The sequence below is a fragment of the Leiobunum rupestre genome, chromosome 3, assembly GCF_980474605.1.
Source record: "Leiobunum rupestre chromosome 3, qqLeiRupe1.1.hap1, whole genome shotgun sequence".
Lineage (NCBI taxonomy): Eukaryota > Metazoa > Arthropoda > Arachnida > Opiliones > Sclerosomatidae > Leiobunum > Leiobunum rupestre.
The window spans coordinates 39,833,566-39,853,098 of NC_143386.1; the positions used below are offsets into that span (position 1 = coordinate 39,833,566).

At 34.8% G+C, this 19,533-nt stretch overlaps 5 protein-coding genes across 9 annotated transcripts; 2 read left to right on the forward strand and 3 right to left on the reverse strand.

Moving 5' to 3' along the window:
• Positions 1-1,059: 1,059 nt before the first annotated feature.
• On the reverse strand, positions 1,060-5,319 carry LOC149951760 (zinc finger protein 711-like). The gene is made up of 4 exons (XM_090168192.1): positions 5,127-5,319; positions 3,308-5,066; positions 3,087-3,227; positions 1,060-3,016 (listed from the first exon to the last, which is right to left on the reverse strand). The coding sequence occupies exons 2-3, from the start codon at positions 5,028-5,030 to the stop codon at positions 3,124-3,126; spliced, it is 1,827 nt and encodes a 608-aa protein (XP_090024318.1). The 5' UTR covers positions 5,031-5,066; positions 5,127-5,319; the 3' UTR covers positions 1,060-3,016; positions 3,087-3,123.
• A 2,183-nt stretch (positions 5,320-7,502) lies between these two features.
• LOC149951761 (uncharacterized) lies at positions 7,503-9,557 on the forward strand. The gene is made up of 2 exons (XM_090168193.1): positions 7,503-7,648; positions 7,719-9,557. Exon 2 carries the CDS (start codon positions 7,753-7,755, stop codon positions 9,472-9,474), a length of 1,722 nt encoding a protein of 573 aa, XP_090024319.1. The 5' UTR covers positions 7,503-7,648; positions 7,719-7,752; the 3' UTR covers positions 9,475-9,557.
• Positions 9,558-9,626: 69 nt separating this feature from the next.
• Adat1 (Adenosine deaminase, tRNA-specific 1) lies at positions 9,627-11,325 on the forward strand. 2 transcript variants are annotated; one of them, XM_090168195.1, is made up of 5 exons: positions 9,627-9,972; positions 10,037-10,628; positions 10,689-10,973; positions 11,034-11,105; positions 11,210-11,325. In XM_090168195.1, the coding sequence occupies exons 1-5, from the start codon at positions 9,819-9,821 to the stop codon at positions 11,295-11,297; spliced, it is 1,191 nt and encodes a 396-aa protein (XP_090024321.1). In that variant the 5' UTR covers positions 9,627-9,818; the 3' UTR covers positions 11,298-11,325. The 2 variants fall into 2 exon arrangements, with proteins under 2 accessions (XP_090024321.1, XP_090024320.1); XM_090168194.1 differs by having other exon boundaries at positions 9,630-9,972; positions 11,162-11,325.
• Positions 11,300-12,195, reverse strand: LOC149951763 (gamma-aminobutyric acid receptor-associated protein-like 2). The gene is made up of 3 exons (XM_090168196.1): positions 11,978-12,195; positions 11,681-11,909; positions 11,300-11,624 (listed from the first exon to the last, which is right to left on the reverse strand). Exons 1-3 carry the CDS (start codon positions 12,009-12,011, stop codon positions 11,489-11,491), a joined length of 399 nt encoding a protein of 132 aa, XP_090024322.1. The 5' UTR covers positions 12,012-12,195; the 3' UTR covers positions 11,300-11,488.
• Positions 12,196-14,619: 2,424 nt separating this feature from the next.
• On the reverse strand, positions 14,620-19,081 carry LOC149951764 (P2R1A-PPP2R2A-interacting phosphatase regulator 1). Of its 4 annotated transcripts, none has more exons than XM_090168197.1 (10): positions 18,932-19,081; positions 18,434-18,576; positions 18,258-18,366; positions 18,111-18,190; positions 17,963-18,014; positions 17,751-17,870; positions 17,583-17,677; positions 16,712-16,767; positions 16,572-16,653; positions 14,620-15,658 (listed from the first exon to the last, which is right to left on the reverse strand). In XM_090168197.1, exons 2-10 carry the CDS (start codon positions 18,556-18,558, stop codon positions 15,475-15,477), a joined length of 903 nt encoding a protein of 300 aa, XP_090024323.1. In that variant the 5' UTR covers positions 18,559-18,576; positions 18,932-19,081; the 3' UTR covers positions 14,620-15,474. The 4 variants fall into 4 exon arrangements, with proteins under 4 accessions (XP_090024323.1, XP_090024326.1, XP_090024325.1 ...); XM_090168200.1 differs by having other exon boundaries at positions 17,583-17,674; positions 18,932-19,080; XM_090168199.1 differs by lacking the exon at positions 18,932-19,081 and adding an exon at positions 18,749-18,772.
• Positions 19,082-19,533: the final 452 nt, after the last annotated feature.

A 19,533-nucleotide genomic window follows, 5' to 3' on the forward strand; every position in this document is an offset into this window, starting at 1 on the left:
TTTTGCATCGTTTGTTTATATTTTTATAAGTTTATCTAAGAAAAAACGTTCTTATGACTTTTTAATTTGTCTGTAGCAGACGCTAAATCATAGGCGCTACCTCGGAGAAGCTCGACGGGGTCTCGACCGAGAAACGGTTTGAAAGAATTTTTGGATTGCCTCCAAAATTCGTCTGTTGGTGACGTCACCCAGATGAGATCCCATTGATTTTCAATTGGATCTCATCTCAGTGACGTCACGATGTTCGTTGGCAACGAAGTTACCAACCTTAGCTCTTAGCAACCACGGCGTATCGATTTTATAGCCTAAAATTTACTAACCTTGGGAGAAGCTAGCGCTGTTACGCCACCAGCTAGTCTCGTTTCGAATATCAAATATTTTTCTTACAGCCACGTGAAATACGAAATCGATTATTTATAACGTCGAATAGTTGAATAATAATGTGGAATTTTGTTTAATATCTTATGTGGAATGCTTTTTAATGAAAATAACGGTTAGTTAACTTATCAAATACCAAATACTATTTCGACTACCAAATATTTTGACGTATTTAGTTCTGGTTTCACTTTGCTGTTTTAGAAAATTCTGGCCAATAACAGAACTTACGAGTTCCCTATCTTGGCGATTTTGCCGTTACACAATCCCCTCTTATTCGACTAGTTTTGTAAACTATTTGAAATCCAAATATTTTTTATAACCGCAAATATTTTAAGTGTTGTCGTCTGATACGATTTTGAAAACTTGTAACGTCACAGCTGTAGTGTTAATAGTGGCCGCCATGACAGTTACCGATTTTTATCAATAGGCAAATTACAATGGTGACGTCGCAGGGTTTCAGACGACAACACTCTATTCGATTTCGTATACAATCGAATAATTTGGTGTAACCAAATATTTAGCATACTCCTAATGCATTAACGATTTATATGTTTGGCGGGAAAATCGCACTCGTATTACAGGTTCTATTTTTACGTATTAGATGGATCCGCCACTTGTAGATATAATATTTACTTCTGATAAAATTTATGAACTTTATTTTTAAGCATACATTTACATCCTATATCTAACATACAAAATCAGCTAAATTAACATTAAAGAGTCACAGACTGGAAAGTAATTTATTGATCTCACCTCATCAAAATTTTCAACAGAACTTGACAATTTTGGCACAATTTCTTGTTTTCTTATGCAACTTTTTGAATGAACACGAAGATTCCCCAACTGACTGAACCCTTTTCCACACACTTGACAAACGTGAGGACGTTCACCTGAATGAGTCATGCGATGCCTTTTAAGCTTGCTGAGTGAAATAAATATTCATTTGCAATCTTCACACTGCCGCTTGGGATTTTTTTCTTAACACAAATTGCATACACCACAATGACAATTATGTGTATCCATGTGATTACGCAAACCCCTTCTATCCATAAAACTTTTTCCACAGATATCACAAATAACATTTCTTGGCGTTCTACGTTTATGTGTTTTATAATGATTTAGAAGTGATCTAACTGATGAAAAGCTCTTCGTACAAATTTTGCAAAAATTAACAGTCTTATTACTTTGAGTACAATTAATACAGTCTGTATTTCCACAATTGCAATCTGTTTTTTTTTGGACATTACTTTTATACACAACAAATTTGCTAGAACATGAAAACGAAGAATTTGAATCATCGCTTTCCTCATCTGGAAACGTGGTGGATGTTTCTTTAATAATTGAAGTTTGTAATTGTTTTCAGATTTGGAAGAAGGTATACAGTTAGCCCTAAGAGCATTTTTTAATTGAGAATCTTTCTTCTTAGCGTTAACATTTTTCTCAGCTTTAATTTTAACTTTTTTAATTTTATATTTCGCAAAGTGATTTTTCAATTCTTCATGTTTTGGAAAAAACTCACCGCACAAATGGCATTTATAAGAATACGTGTGATATTTTGAGTGCCAAGTTTTCATATGAATATCCAAACTTTCCAAGACCACAGAGGAACAAAGATTGCAATTAAAGAAATTAAAATTACTTAAATTTTTCAAATCATTCTTAAAAGCTGCGAATTGAGTTTTAGTAACTTCAGTTTTTGAAATTTGAGTGTGGAAACCAATGTTAAATAAATCATCTTTTCGATGACTAGCAAAATGCTTTTTTAAATATTTAAAACTCGTGTTAAATTTATCACAAGCGTGACAGCAATAACGTATTAGCAAATTGTGAATGGGTAGATGCTTGTTAAGGAGCTCGTAATTTTCAAAGTATTTCCTACAGAAAGTACAAGTAATACCGTTATTATAAAAAAAAAGAGCCCTTTGCGTTGATAATTTGTTCGAGATTGTGGGTCACAAAATGGGCTTGCAAATTCTCTTTTTTATCAAATCTGTTATCGCAAATAACACACAAGAACACTGTCGGGGCGTGACTTCCAATGTGCTGATCTAGATCATCGTACGTGGTGAAAGTAACGCAACAATAACCGCACGTAAATGCTCCAGAATTAACATCAGTTTCTTGATTACTAACAGATTGAAATTTATTGATTAAAATTTCAGAATTTTCATATTCAGAAAGCATTACAGCTTTAGGCATAGATAGCCTGTTATATTTGATTATGGATTGATCATGAATAAAACTTGATTCATCTTGATCCAATGGATCTACCAATATGTCAGTGCCTTCATTTGGGGCTTAAGAATTAGTTGTTTTCTGTTCTGGAAGTTCCATGTTGCGTATTTGATTTAAAATTCCTACTATTTTAAATTGACTAGCAAAGGCTTGTAGTTAAAAATATTTTTATACCTGGTATTATCTTTGAGGGTGTTTATTGATTCATATACAAAAATAAAATACCTGAATTTAACTTTTTATTACATTTGGGATTATATCCACCCTAATCTTGCATTATTTTCAAATTTGTAACTTCAGAGAATAGACCCAACCTACCTTTGCTACATTTTTTAACTACATGTATGCAATAAATTGATCTATGGCTTGTGCATATCCCAATTGCAAATAGTGTTAAAGTATTCTGAAATATTTTAGAAAAAAACCAAGGTAGTAAAATTAAAAATTTATTATTGTATTTTTCTATACAATACCATAAAAATGCCAATAACTACTGATAATTCATAGTAATTAAGACAATTGTTCTCTCCGTTTGTGACTTTTAAGGTGAACGAAAAGATTTCCAACTTGGTTAAAGGCTTTGCCGCAAATTTCACAAATATGAGGTCTTTCACCTACAAAAAAAATAAAAATGTTTTATAAAACCTCTGATAAAACTACTAATAAAATTAGTTTTCCAATGAAAATAATTTACCCGAATGTATAATGGTGTGCCTATCTAATTTATGCCTTGAAATAAAAATTTTCCTACATATTTCACACTGAAATTTGGGATTTTTAAGCACACAAGTTTCACAACTTCCACATCTGCAAGGGTCTTTATGAACCATTTGAATATGAGTATGCAGAGAAGAATGCCTCGTATAAATCTTTCCACATACTTCGCAACAATATTGTTTCAGTTCTAATTCTCCTTTGTGAAGTTTCTCGTGCCTCAAAAGTCCTTGTCTTTTTTTAAACTCTTTTTGGCAGATTGAACAACGCAATATCTTGGCCAGACCTTTGATACAATGTTCACACATCTCTTCTCCGCAAGTACAAACTGATTTCGCGTGCTTGCTTTGCACGTGATATTCCAAAGATTGAGGCCATTTAAAAATTTGATCACATTTGTCACATTTATGTTGATCAGTTCCGGAATGCTTCTCCAAATGTTTAGTTAGGTAGTGAAGACTATAAAACATTTTATCACAGAGAGTACATTGAAGTTTCGTGATATGTTTCCTCTTAAAATTACATTTAGTGCATGTTTCCAAACCACAAGTGCATGGATCGTGGTATTTCTTCATGTGGAATTTTAAAAGAAATGCAGAAGCCGAAATACTCATGCAAATATTACACTGATATTTTGTGTTAATCTTTTCTGACTCTGTATCACTGGCGGAGACTTTTTCATTTGCTGGAGGTGTAGTTGTATTTGACAAGAATGAGCTTGGTAACATAGGCTGAAGTGTAATGGAATTCTTAGAATTGGGTGGCGTTGTATCTGTTTCATTCCCCACGTCCGGTCTATCATTTAAACTTTCAAAGGTAGTTGAGACAATTGGAGTAAGCCCATTATTCTTTTTGTACATAAGTCGTTGAATATGACACTTCATATCTTCGGCTGTTTTGAAATGTTCCCCGCATACAAAACATTTATAAGCTTTGTCTCTTAAAAATCGTCGATGATATTTCAATAAGTGAGTGTCAGTTCTGTCAAAAACCATGGTGGAACAGAAATTGCAATAGTACCATTCTCCATCTAGTTGACCTTTTACAGTCAACTCCTTGGAAATCATTCTATAAGTGTCTCTCTGCTCTGTAGAGGGTTGTCGTGTATGGTACATAAGAGAAAACAGTTCTTCGGTCTTGTGCCACATAAAATGAGATTCTAGTAACGAGGAATTTGGAAATGTCATCCAACAAACGTGGCAAGTGTAACAAAGAATAGGGGAGTGCGTATTAAAATGCTGTTTTAGCAATTTACTGTTCTTGAATGTTTTAGAACAAATTTTGCACGTCAACTTGGAAGGTGAAGTTAGTTTAGGTGTAACAGTAATGACAGTTCCATGATTAACTTGCACACAGATCCCAACTATTTCTTGTAAATCATGACTTTGAAAATGATGTATCAGTAAATCCTTTTTTTGAAAACCAGCATCACATACAACACAATGATAATTGTGAGTACATACTTGACTTTTCAAATGATCTGTTAGACTTTCTGCATTATTACAACTGCTACAGAAATGAGTGTTTTGTGGTGGTATTTCTATGTTAGTTTCATGATCTAGTAGTTGAACAACATTATTTACAGGGACTACTTCCATTTCCTCGGGCTTAATATTAATAGAATTGTCTTCTACATCTCCAGTTATTATTTCGTCCGAAGGTTCACCTTTTAAATAGAAACCCATTCCTCCAACAGAATCCATAGTTTTGGGTTTTATGACAAAAGGCAAGGATCAAATCTAAACAAAACTTTTTTTTACTACTAATGTCTTAATATATCATTAATATAGTCAACTTACTTAGAAGTTCCAAAAAATATATTTTCTCGTTATCTAAATGATAAATGTTAAAACGATTCCCCCACAGCAAGGTTTTTTATAACAACCATGATGGATAATGGTAGTTGAGTTGTTATACCGGCCCCCCCAGTTCCTAGATCATTCTCTGAAACTCGATCTATTCCAGTCATTAGGATTGGCAGCTCTATATACAAATGAGTAGACTTAATATTCTGCTTATGACCAGCCTTGGAAATAAGGTTTTATTTTAAACTGGTCCTTATGACCAGTGACCCCCTAGCATATGAATTATTAAACTGGTCCTTATGACCAGTGACCCCCTAGCTTATGAATTATTAAACTGGTCTAATATAAAATGTTCTAATGTCATTTATAAGCCTAAAAAACCTATACTACATGTTTAGAAGTTAGAATGTTAGATTATGTTGGTAACATTAACTTTACACGTATTCAAAATAGTTAACTTTATTTTATGAGTACCACAAGAGTAGTACAATAGAGACTTGGCACTCCGTTACTTTCGCCATGGCCGCCATTGTGGTCATATTTTTCTCCCCACGATAAAAACTATATAAAAAAAACTGTGACGTAGCACTGCCAAGTCACTATATAGTACTATCTCACCTAAGACTACTACCATAGCCTAGAAGACCCTCGTAATTTACCGTATTATCTCTCTTTCTCTAGGCCCCGTAACTCCAGAGTCTCCGGTCTGTTACCGCGTAGCCAGGTAGCCTACCGTACTCCAGGGAAAGCGAGACTAGAGGATTGAGGGTTTGAGGCTAGAGGGGGTAAGACAGTTTGACTCGTTCGAGAGATGCAAGCGAAGGGACTCTACATAAAACATCGACGTGCGGCCGCGGCGGTTGTAAGCGGAGTCGCTGTACATATAAATCCAGTGAATAGGGAAATCAAAATTGATATAAACCTTAAATTAATAGGAATTAATTATTAAACTGTTTTTTTGTTATTATTTCGAATTAATAAACTGGACACGGTGACCAGTGACCCCGCAAATTTTGAATAAATAAACTGGTCTGAGCAATTAATTAAATGGTCTTTGACCACCTGACCACCGTTATTTCCAAGGCTGCTTATGACGCGAGACAAACTCATCTATGGACAAACTTGACGCCATCGCTGTTCTTCTTTACACATAGGAAAGACCCTAGGAAACCTTTCAACAACGTATGACCAAAAATAAATAGACATCATTTATTTATTTATTTTTGCTATGACGACATGACCTCACCACAAAAACTTTTGCCCGCAATAACATTTCTCTGCATATCGTTTCATAAAGTTCTAAAACAATAATGGATCATGACTGTAGCTCTAAAAATGTTTTTAAACGAAAGAAAACTAAAGGCGAGTAATATAATCTTGGGTTATCTATTGAAATTCCTTATTTCTCACCCTGCTATGGAGCCCAATTTTTACCGACTTCCGGCGCGAACTCAGTAAAAGCCTCACGAGAAAACGGGCTATCGAGAAACGCCGAGATTTCGAATCTAGGGTACGTAGTTATATTATCTTTGGTGAAGCAAAACCACTCTTAAAATCCACTGTCCATGCAAGGAGGATTAAGGGAAGGGGAGTTGTATTGAGGCTCCTCTTATGGCTGTATCCGTAGTCAGAGAGCGTGAGACGCCCAGTGGGTGGGAGCGGGAGGAAAACGTATGTAAAATACCGGCTCGCGTTCCTGTTTTGAGCGCCCTCTAGTTAAAAAAATTGTTGAAAGTTATTATTTCGGTTTTTATTTTGAGAATTCGACTACTTTGGTGTTTGTTTTTATAATGCCGTAAATTAGTAAACAATTTGCAAAACTCAAAATATTTTTTATATGGAAAATGCTCTTACTTAAGTTATATGATATTAATCTTCGCGTGATAAAAAAATTCGAATTTTATTTACTTAGTAAATCTAGTCGACATACATTTTTAGCGTATTCACGACGAAACACCGAAGCAGCAAAATTCTCAAAATAAAAACCGAAATAACCTTCAACAATTGTTTTGAACTAGAGGGTGCTCAAAACAGGAACGCGAGCCGGTATTTTACATACGTTTTCCTCCCGCTCCCACCCACTGGGCGTCTCACGCTCTCTGAGTCTCTGACTACGGATGCAGCCATAAGAGGAGCCTCAATACAACTCCCCTTCCCTTAATCCTCCTTGGTCCATGGATAAACGCACCATTCCTGTCTGGAATTCGTCACCCAAGAAACTATCATAATTTATAATCACCTCCTCTTTTCCTGCACAAACTACGGTTGAAGTTGCCTATCCTTATGACTGAATTTATTACGAAACATTTACTACATGTAAGCTTATACCTGCCAGTCCCTGGAAAAAAATTCCCGGGGATGGATCTTTTACGCCATCTGCCCATCTCTCGAAGTACTGTTGAAAAATATCATGTATGTGTTTTCTATGATTCTGTGTTGCGTTTAGAGAGAGATGTAGACAGATATTTAATTTCAAAAACAATTAAATTCGCATTATCGTCAATAAAATTAAACAAGTAAATACAATATAGTTTATATATACATATTTAATTTCATATCTAAACATCGATTTTAATTTATCATAAGGGCACAGGCCTAGATCACTGCAGAGTGGAATAAAATGGATTTCAATGAAGCCTGGGAAGATACTTGTTCCGCAGTTGGTTTGGCAGCCAGGAATGGTGACGTCAAAGTACTGAAAAGGCTGCTTGATTTGGGAAGACCTCATGATGTATGTGACAACAGAGGTTGGCGTCCATTACATGAGGCTGCTGCATCTAGCAAGAATATCCAGAGCTTGGAGGAGCTTCTGAAATGTGGCTCCGATGTCAACTGGAAAACCCATGAAGGAGAAACCGCTCTGCTTTTAATTTGCAAAAGAAGAAATGATACTGAAGCGTATGAAGCTGTTAAGCTGGTCTTAGATTGCGGTGCAGATCCAAACATTGAGGATAACGACCAAGAAACCCCTCTTCTAAGCGCAACCAGAGCAGTATTAGAAAATACAGTTGACCTACTTATATCATCTTCCAAACTAGACATAAATAAGGGAGATTTTAGTGGATGGCGACCTCTTCATCAGGCTACGAACCTGGGAAATATCAGGATGATAAAAGCTATGCTGGATGCCAGTGCCCAATTGGATGTTCAAGATGAATGTGGAATGACGCCGCTTTTCACAGCTGCTCAGTTTGGAAAGTATGACTGTCTGAAGCTACTGCTAGAAACTGCTGACACCAGAAACCAATTGGATTTGGTTAATAGAGGTGCCCAGGATTGGGCCACACCTCTGATGATTGCAGCTCAACAGGGATTTTTAAATTGTGTAGAGCTGTTGCTCTCATACAATGCCAATCCAAATCTTAAAACCTTTGACAATGTAACAGCTCTACATTTAGCTGTGCAGGGGAAGAATGATGACGTTCTTAAAGTTTTACTAAACGTAATGGATCTGGATGGACTGAAGAAGAACTGCATTTTAAAAATTGAGAGGAAGGAAAACAGATATCGAGCTCTCAACCGACCAGAGATGATTAATCCTTTGCAGCTTGCTATTGAATGGCATAGTTATAAATGTTTGGAGCTACTGCTGGAAGCTGGCTTTCCAGTTAACAGTCTTTTTAGTCGAACTGAATTACCACACGAAGGTTTTTTCCCAATACCACTGCCACCGTATGATACTCCTCTCTCGTTAGCTGGCAATTATAGTGATATTGAAGCAATCCAAATCTTACTCAATTCAGGAGCTAATTGCAATAGCACCTGCACTCTAGTTTTGCATCCTCTCATTGCTGATTCTTTGGGGAAATCAGAAAATAATCAAATTCTTGATCTTCTAGTCGAAAAAGGAGCCCATGTCAATTACCACCGAAGAGGACCGTTAGCTAACGATTGCTTATTGGCAGCCAGCTGGAAGCCTTCCAAATTAATAAAATTGCTCAAATTTGGTGCGGATCCCGCCATGTTTTTCACTGATAGTGTTTCCAGCAGCGTTTTTGTTGAAAGTCTCTTTCGCTCGTATCAGTCTCAAGAGTCAATCATTCGAGTTTTTGACATTATCTCATCATTCACTCTTCCAAATAAAATTATGTTGGATGCTATTTCATCAGCTGCCGATGTTAGCAGAGATAATTTTGGAAATGATCATGATCAGAAATTATGGGATGATCTGCTATCGAGAGCCAGTTTACCCCATTCTCTTAAGTCTCTTTGTAGAGTAAAAATTAGAAAGATATTTTACACGCTCTATCACACTTCTTTGGAAAAAGAATTTATCCTTTTGAGTGTGCCTGTTCATTTAACTAATTATTTATGTTACGAAGAAATAAACATAATAGACTGAAAATATAGTTTACTCAAAGTAAAGTTACAAAAATATTGTTCATGTTGTAGTTTTGGGTTATTGTTTTTCATTAAAGAAATATTTTGCATTTACTTTTCTTTTAGTAAGTTTCTTAAGAAGCGCGCGCTTTCTCATCTAGACCACGTGGGTTAAGAACTACTGAAATGCGATTGGTTCATCCTTTAAATGTCTCCCTGCAAACAGCAGTACGATTGGTTCAATCGTCTATTTCCTTTCCGTAGACTGCATCACGGTTGGTTCAATTTTTAAATGCCTGTCTATGGCGTTTAAAACGTTTTTTTTAAGCCTTGGTTGGTCATAATAATTAAACAGTACGTTTTAACATGGATAGTAAATTATTTTTGACGAAGGAGTTCGCTAATGTTGTTGCTAAGAAATGTCATGAAGCGTATGTTAAACTACCTAAATCAGGAAAACCAGTTGATAAGAGAGAGTGGACCTTGTTATCTGGCATTGTAGTTACTACTAACATGACTGGTGTGTGTGTGTGGTTTTTAATCTTTTCTATAGTTTAATTTAATTTAAAATTAACAAATTACAGATCCAACCGTATTGATTGTGACGACGGGCACAAAGTGCTTAGGCCAAACAAAATTAAATGAAAATCTAGTTAGTGACTGTCACGCTGAAGTGCTAGCACGTCGCTTATTCATCGGTTACTTAAATGATGAAGTTAAATTGGTTTTAAACAACTCTAAGTCAAATATACTATCACTTTCTAACGACTCGGAAAAACTTTGCACACTAAAGCATGAAATTCAGTTTCATTTGTATATCAGTCACACTCCATGTGGTGACGCTTCAATTTTTCCCAAAAATATTCCAACCAAAAGATCTAATGAAGATAATGATGTCTACAATGCAAAATGTCTGAAAGTTGACCAAATAGGAGATGTCCATCGAACTGGAGCTAAATGCATCACAGTAGAAGGTCAACCACAAGATTCCAAAGAACCTGGTGATAAATACCACGTTGTTGGAGTAGCTAGAACGAAACCAGGACGAGGAGATCCTACAATTTCTATGTCCTGCAGTGATAAACTTGCCCGATGGAATGTTTGTGGTCTGCAAGGAGCATTGTTAACAAAATTTATTGATAAACCAATATACTTAACCAGTATCATTATTGGCAAGTAAGAGTTTTGTAGAAAGTATGAAAACATGCTCAACATTAAAATTTTCTACAATTACAGTTGCCCCTATGATGAGAGTGCTTTAAAACGTGCTGTAATAGAAAGAAACAAAAGTATTTCTAACAAGGAGTTACCACATGGTTATATAAAATCAGAACCTGTACTACTTAATTCTGACATTGGTTTTGATTGTGGTAAAAATACAGTGACTGAAGATAATTCAAGGGCGGTACCTTGCAACTCTTCCATTCTATGGTGTAATATTCGTAACAAACCCTTAGAAATTTGCGTTGAGGGTAGACGACAGGGTGTTACACAGAAAAACATGAATAAACCATCTTCTTGGTACGCAATGATAAATATGAAAAATGGATTTCACTATTAAAATTTCTCATTGTTTTACAGGTTATCAATTTGCAAAGCTAATTTCTTTAAACAACATATAGAGCTGTGTAAACTGGCCAAAATTGATAATAGGTGAGGCTTTCCAAAATAATTTAATGTAGAGTAATAATTTCATGATTGATATGCAGAAATTTGGAAACCTATGAAGAGTTTAAAAACTCGGCTAACAATTATAGAATCTGCACGGAAGTCTTCAAAAAGAACTTTTTAGGATGGACCTCAAAACCTGCCCATTTGAATAATTTCAAAAATCGGCATATTTGATTAATAAAAAGCAGTTTTTATTACAATTCTCAGAAAAATTTATACAAAAGTAGCTTGGCCAAAAATGTAAAGTTGGTCTGTTTACATTAATTACACGTATAAAATAATGACTTTTGATTATGACAATATTTGAGATTATCAAAAAATTCACAAATGGAATGACTAAGGCACAGCATGGATTAATTGGTTAATCAATCCATGGGCACAGGCTTATTTTCTAAAGTGAATAACATATTTACACTACCAAAAGTGTTTTCTCCACTATATATTATATAAAGGAAACCATCCTCGTCCGCATGGTGTCTGTATACATCTCCAATGAGAGCACTGCAATTGGAATTATTGAATTTCTAGCAATTTTCATTATGTTATTTTAATATTACCTGGATTGAGGTAAAACTCTACCAATAAATAGGAACATTGCTTTCTCAGGAGCCAGATGGATTCTTTTTCTAATGATCCACATGAATTGGGCAATGGATATGTCATCAGGAACTAAAAATTTTTGTTTGTCCACTGGTGGTACTGACGACCTGGGAGCTTTCTGGACAATAACAGGGACCCTGTCTGGATATTTTCTTTTAATTTCATCTGATTCAGCTCTACGAAACTCTACAAAATGTCAGTTATTTAAGATACTAACTCGCTTTGAAATAATTAAATAACGGGAAATAACCAACCCAAAGAATGATCCTGTTTAAATTTCCACTGCATTTTCACTGAACTTTGTGGCGATCATCAATTTATCAAACCAAATTATTGATGGGTGTTTTACTATAACGTTAATATAAATAAGCAAATAGCACTCATCGCTTTCTGTAAAGAAAATGCGTCAAAAGTGTGGAATATCACATGATAATGAAATCGATTCCAGGGCTCAGGCAACGTGTGCCATCTTTCGTAGTTTCGTACTAATAAAGAGAAAACGGAAAGCTTTCTGATTGACGTTTGTAACTTTGTGTAGCGAAGCGATTACGCACTTCCGGTACGTATACTCCCAAAATTCGCGCTCCGAAGGTTTGCAGTAGACGTCCTCCTGTAGTGCGCTGTTTATTTGGTAATTATGGAACTAGTTTTCTGAGTTCCGGCAGTAACTGGGTAAACGCTGTTGACTACGGGCAAGGCAGTGATTTCGAATCTAGACTCTAGAGTATTATATTATTTTATCTTTGCCTATAATAACGGAGGCAACGATCTTCGGAGCAGGTTGCAGCCAACTTCAGAAGTTCGAGTTCCTAAATTGCTCGATTTTTGTCTGCTAAGCAAAGCAAAGCAGTTTTATGAGCTTCTCGCTCTATGTAACCAGAAGGGCTCATTGCAACCAAAAGTGAATGAATAAGTTTCCCTGCGAAGCATGGCAGCTTGTACTTTTTAGGGATGTACAGCCGATATTAACAAAGTTATCTATCATAACAGTAGTTTATATGATAAAATCAATGTAAAAGACAGTTCAGTGCACTGTCATACCATTTTATTCCAATTTTTCATTAAAAAAATTTGTAAGAGCTTATTATCCATTTTACCAAAAGTAAATAGGGGGATAAAGTCTATCACTGCCTTCAGATTTTACCTTCCACCATGCTTGACACCCTTTTTGAAGAGCTAGTGATCACGTGATATTTCTAACCAATAAGGATAGCACATTACGCGCGAAGTAGTGCATTTGTGGTATTCCGGTCCACGCTCAAGATGAAAATTTTTAATTCTTTTCCCTGGCAACCATGTCACCGCCTCGCGATTTCAAATAGTCTCTCTGTCAAATGCTGACCATTATTTCCTTCGATAACGGTTGGTTTTAATTAATAAATACCATATCAATTGTAAAATAAACCAAAAAAGCTCGTAGCTATAGCTATTATTTCAGTTAAACTGGCAAATTATTAGGCCTTAACATCGTAGATTTACCAATTAGATGGCGCCACGCTCTCCACGATTTAAGTGAGTGTTATTCTAGTTACGGTTTATTTCTTTTCAAAAGTCGTGTTATGATTTTTTAAATGTCGCATTTTACTTTCTATCATATATCTACTTTATTTAGGAACTAAATTAACCAAATAATCGAAAGCAAAAGTTTAATATTCAAGTATTTTATAGAGAACTATTTTTCATCGTGGCGGAGTACAACCGAGTTCTTTGTGTCCCTGTAAAGAGGCGAGGGGGAAGTCATTCACGAAGCCCAAAATTTTTACCCCTCAAATAAGACGTCGTGCGGTTGGACCCAAGTGCCAGACTTTCTCCCCCTATTTACTTGATACATATTTTCTATCACCAATCGAACATCGTTGTTTTTTATTTATTACACTCCGACCCCCCCCCCCCCCCGTCTAAAAAAACTAGCATCTGAAGTCTGACCAAGGAGGATTCCTGGTCTGGCGTATGTGGCGCGGCCAATCAAATAAAATAAATTTCCATCCCCTTCTCGACCTCCCTCTTAACATTCACCTAGTTCGAACCCCCCTTGACGGATTTCTGGCTACGCCACTGATCGGTGCATCCCTAATACTTTAAGTAAAGAAATAAAATAAAGACCATTATATTTAACAATGATTTAATGTACAGTTTTTACACAAATTAACCACAGTGGCTAAGAATCTTTAAATACAATACATGTACAAGATGATCTAGGTTTTAGTTGACAATTAAATCAAAAACACCCAATAATAATCCATTTGTTGGGTCTGGGTAATTGACAAATTCATGGTTACGCTTAAGATTGGGAGAATTGCAAACTATTAACATATATTACAAAATACAGATGTATGGCAATGTAAGCGACTAGTAATTCTCTTTGTTTGTACAATTGTCGCATTGAATTGAACAAAAAATGCACACTAGTTCATATTAAAAAATGTGATATGTATTTCATCTATTTTAGGATAGCAACGCTTAATGATTTTTCTTTAAAATCTTTGCGAGACAAGTAGTCATGTTGACTTAATTCAGAATTGAGATTGTAAGAGGGGATTTGCTTTAGTGACCATTTACGGCAAGATGTTTATGAAAAGATCTACACACTGTAGCTCTAAACATCTAACTGCATTGAAGAGTTTAAAAGCATACAGTCAATTGTTTCAAGATATCACATAATACGGCTAAAATAGTAGATCCATATTTATAGATATGACAAAATGTTTGGAAGCACTAACATTTTTTGGCTGTTTTGTTTCTTTGAAAATCACGCAGATTTTTAATAATTATTAAAACCATAGCCCAAAAAATCTTAAAACACACCATTCTGTTTACACGAGACTTTAAGACACTCAAAAAAGATCAAATATAGGTCTATTTAGATTTCTTTTAAAAACACAAATGAAGGCTGATGGAAATTGGAAAACAAATTTTAATCTGTGAATTTCTAGGGATTGTATACCCCAAGTTCATTTTCTGCGTAATCATTACTGAACCACCACATGGACTGAACTTAAAACATAAGTTTAGCCATTCGTCCGCCCAACTATACTAATTCCTTACGTCAAAAAGTTCATTCACACTGACAAATCAGTGACACAAGTTTTATGCAGTCAAAAAATTACCGAATATAAAAAAGCTCTTCTCATAGGTTTTTATATAATATCATAAATTTTGATGATTCGATCTTTTAAAATGTACCAATTTGTTTGGTATATTTACTTTTGTTGGTAAATCAGTTTTGATGGGGTAATGCCCTGGTATTTGTTAATTTTTGTTCCTGGTAGAGGGAGAGGGGGAGGAAATAGGTCCTTTCTGTTAAGAGGATCTAAATTGTACCCCACTTTTGGTAGTTTTATAATTTCTATAATACATATAGAAATTTTCCATTTACTTTGTAATAACAATTTCAAAATTGTTTTATACACATATACAAGTACACTTAGATTTGCCTTAAGATTCTCATTGTTCCTAAATGCATATATTTTCTATATTTGACAAAGTTAGCAACTGTTTTATGCATATTATTTCAATTTGCATATGATAAAAATAGTTAAGCAAAAATTCAACGATGTACTATTGAATAGTCCATTTGTTGGAATATTCTGCGTTTTTGCTATAATTAATTTCTAAGGGGTAGAAGGCCAACTAGACCTAGTTAAATCTTTTTAGTGTTCGATGGAAACCATTAAAACAACCACAATTTTCCAAAAATGAGACTAAGAATTTTAAGCTAATGTATATTATATATTTAAATATAAGTAAACAGTCATGTAGATGATACATCCATTCTACATAGATTCTCTTGTTGGGTTGTAGGTGCGGGATCCAAGGGCTTAAATGTGTTACTCGGCGATCCACTGCTGGTTGACATAGAATCCGTAGTGTCTAATGTTTCTTGTGGAACAGTCTGATCGGGACTATTCACCGCATCAACACTCGTTGAAGACAAACTAAAAATGAACGGTACATAGTTTTAAGTTAGTAATTCTAGAATTAATATCCTATCTGAATTTGCAAAAAAAAACTAGATTTTTGGCGAAATGGATTAAAATAGAAATACATTTCAACACAAAATGGGGTATATTATCTAAAGCTGTGCGAGTCTCGTATTCGTAACTGCTATTTCTAGGACTTGAACAAGTACTCGAGGCCTAGAATTTAATAAAATTGGACTTGAGTTTAGTAACGAATATTTACTTGATGGAGCTCAACCGATTATTTTTAAAATTTGGCAGTTTAAAAATGTTTTAGTATGAATTTTAATTTTCATTAAACTTATAATTTAGTAATTAGTTATATAAATTAGACCAATTTTGTTTACTTAGACTCGACAACTTGAGCGAGTTTTATTTTCCAGGAATTGACTCAAATGAGCACAATTTTCAAGGAATCAGGACCCAACTAGAAACCCAATATTAAACCCTTAATATTATCTAATAAAAGGAAATAGTTTTTAACTAACGGATCCCAAAACTTAACCTTATGTAAACTACCCTTAAACAGAAGTATAAAAATATTTTAAGCTGTTGATGCTTTTCTCTGGATCTAAAGAAAATAGGGTATTATAGGGACAGAATACTTATTTTAGGGCAGTTTTGGGACTTAGTAGATAAATGGAAACTTCAACGTATTCTTAGGACCTGGTGGGACTCCTGAAATTTACGTTAGTAATCAAGGAAAAATTTTTTCAAATAGTTAAGTCTATAAACTACTGTTGTGAAAAAAATCAATAATTAAAATTAATTTGTTTTTCACTTGCTCCAAAATTAATTTCCGAGCAACGCTACTGACCAAAAATAGTAAAACTATGTGAGAGCCAAAAAAAAAGTTAAATAATAAAAATTCAGAAAACGTTGGTTTTACCTGCTTGTTGGTGAATGCAATGAACTGGGCCCCAAATTTAATCTCTTAGTAGGGTTTGTCACGGTTTCCATTTCAACATCATCTATAATTATATCCATTAGCAAGAGGCTCGTACAAAAATTAAATTAAATTATAATTACATTTCCTTTTCGTAGAGAAATGACTAGGTCTCAAGGCAATGGGACTTTGACTTCGCCTGTGGATTGAAAACTTTATGATCAACCCTACTGTCTTTGCAGGAAGTTCAAATCGAGTAACAACCAAGTTCCATTATAAAACAGTGGTGTACGAATACCAATTTTTTACTATAATCTTATATGATGGTCTATTCGTCTTTGTCGCTCACGAGTTTAAATTCTGAATCTGAACAAGGTATGATTATCGTATAGGGGATATCAATTCCAAATCAATTGAAATTAAGGATTTGTGTTAATTTTTTTTAGTTGCTGAAGCCCAAAAAAAAAATAACACAGACTTCCGGAAATATTTAAAAATAAAAAATTCACACTTTTTAGTACAGTTTTTCACAGATTGTAGTTTAATTTTACTTAGTCAGGTATCCTACCTTATCAAAACGGTATCGTACTCCACTCCAACCCCATTCTTGCTAATCAAGCTGGGCCGTCTACAACGCGACCTAGAGGACATTACTTAGCCGTGAAAGAAATTAAAAATACAAATCATTAATTTTAGTTGATTTGGAATTAATATCCCCTATTCGATAATCGCACCCTGAACAGGCTTAATAATACCATGTATTATACTAAGTTTAAAAGTTGCAATTTAGTTTAAATTTTTCTTTACACCATAAAAATGTATTTGACTTGCGCTACAATTATGAAAGGCACTGCTTTTACGTCTATGTAATTAGGATAATATCCGCTTTTAAGTTTATGGAAGAAACTCTGGTTCTCAATTTTTAACGTAACAGGTATTGGATTTTTCATTTTTATAGATCATACCTGTCCCCAGTCGACTTATCACAAAGGATTTATATTTAAAAACAATTACCGTGTGGCGAAGGTTTTCCTCGTTGGACTAGGAATGGGGCTAGTTGAAAATGCTGAACTTCTGATGGGTAAGCACGCAGATGGTGAAAAACACTGCTATACATACCGTGTATTTAGTGTTTAATCTATTCAGTTTAGATTATATTTAAGGTAGGGATTATTCGCTTACCTTCGCCGCTGCACGGGTTGGGGAAGGAGAATTACAGGAACCAAATGGTGAAGTGAATATGTGTAAGGGGTCTGTAACACACCTTGTATGTGTTTTAGGTTCGTTTATGACATTGTCATCCTAAAATAGGTTGTTTATAGTTGAGCGTTGTTTAAATAAAAATTTTAAGAGTACATTAAAATTTTGGTAACATATATTAAATTGAAACATACCAATGCTAAATCTTCCCACGATTGTGATATTTGGAGTTTGGATTGCACTTCCCTGTTTGGGATAATAGAGGTATTGGATTTTAAGGGATTGCCCATTGGAAAGGGCCTTAACGCTACAAATTGTTTTTTCAAACAAAAAGAGTTGTACTTTTCATGGGCTGTTTCGCGGCACATCATGTCCATGCCTTCTTCATGTTTAATTTGGCTAACTCGTGAAGGTAGTACTGCCTAATCAATCGAAAGAATATACATTAGTTCAAAGTATAAAAAATCGAAATACATTCAAACTTCTTACCGAAGGAGAGTGGGGTGAGGAATTTGGATTACCAGGGCTGAAACTAGCGCTGAACCTTCTGGTTCTTGGTATACTCAAAAACAATGGTGAGGGAACATAGTTTTGCTCCCTGAGAAACATTTGGAAAAACATTATTCAGACAATGTGATTAATTTCTTTAATTGGAGATGGTTTACCTTGTGGTAGGGGAATTTCCTAGCACGTTTATCATAGGGGCGCTGCTTGACCTTTTCAACGAATTACTTAATGTTGATGTACTATTACTAGTTTGTGAACTTGTATTGGGTGGGTCAATTTCCATTGTAAGCCATGCAAAAACCTATTAGAAAAAGGGATGTTGGGTGGGTCTCAGTATGTTTGATTACATGGTCTAATAAACTGATTATTTCAGATTATATAACACAATTTTTTGCATTAATTGTAATTTATAAACACCCTAAACTGATATAGACAACCAAGTATTGTTATTTGCTTGTTAAGCAGGCTTTTACCCTGAGGAAATGGGCCCCCAGTTACTGTAGGCCTAAGACCTTTTTTTCTGAGTGGTAGGCCTAATTTTAGCTTAAGACACCGGCGTTTCTACCGCGAAAAACTAAATGATTTTGTGAAAACATGTTTTTGAAGAACTAAACGTCGTGCCTGTTATATAGGGAAATTAAATATAAATAACTTACAGCTGTAGTACGTAGTTAGACCCTAAATAACGTCGGTTGCTATGCTAAACAAAGTTGACGTTAAAAAAATGTTTGCAAAACAGGATTTTTATTCGGAATCGAAATAGTTGCGGTTGAAAGCTGTAGATGGCAGCACGCTCTCCATGAAATTTATTTCATTGGAAGATAGAACTTCAAAAATTAAGTTTTGCAAACTATGGAAGTTGGAGATTGCGCTTCAATTTCCTGTATACTTCGCATTCAAACGTAATTATAGTCTTTGCATTTTTAATTGTTGTTAGTGTAAACTTGCCCAGATGACAAGATAGGAACATTTCCTTGGAGAATCCATTTTCGCGGTTTACCTTTCATTTTCGTTCATTAGACGAGCGGAAGTAGCATTGTGCCCATTTCCGGATAATATAGCTATAGATATATTCGCTTGAGATAATTTTGTTGTCTTAAATTTTATTTTTGAATCTAAACATTAGATCTAGAATATTATAAATCAGACTTAGAAGCTAGAGGCGGAAGTTAATTATTAAAACGAAATTGTCCGGTTATTGTCCTAACATGATCCTTAGATTAAACTACAGAACAGAATCAACAGAAGTTTATGATAG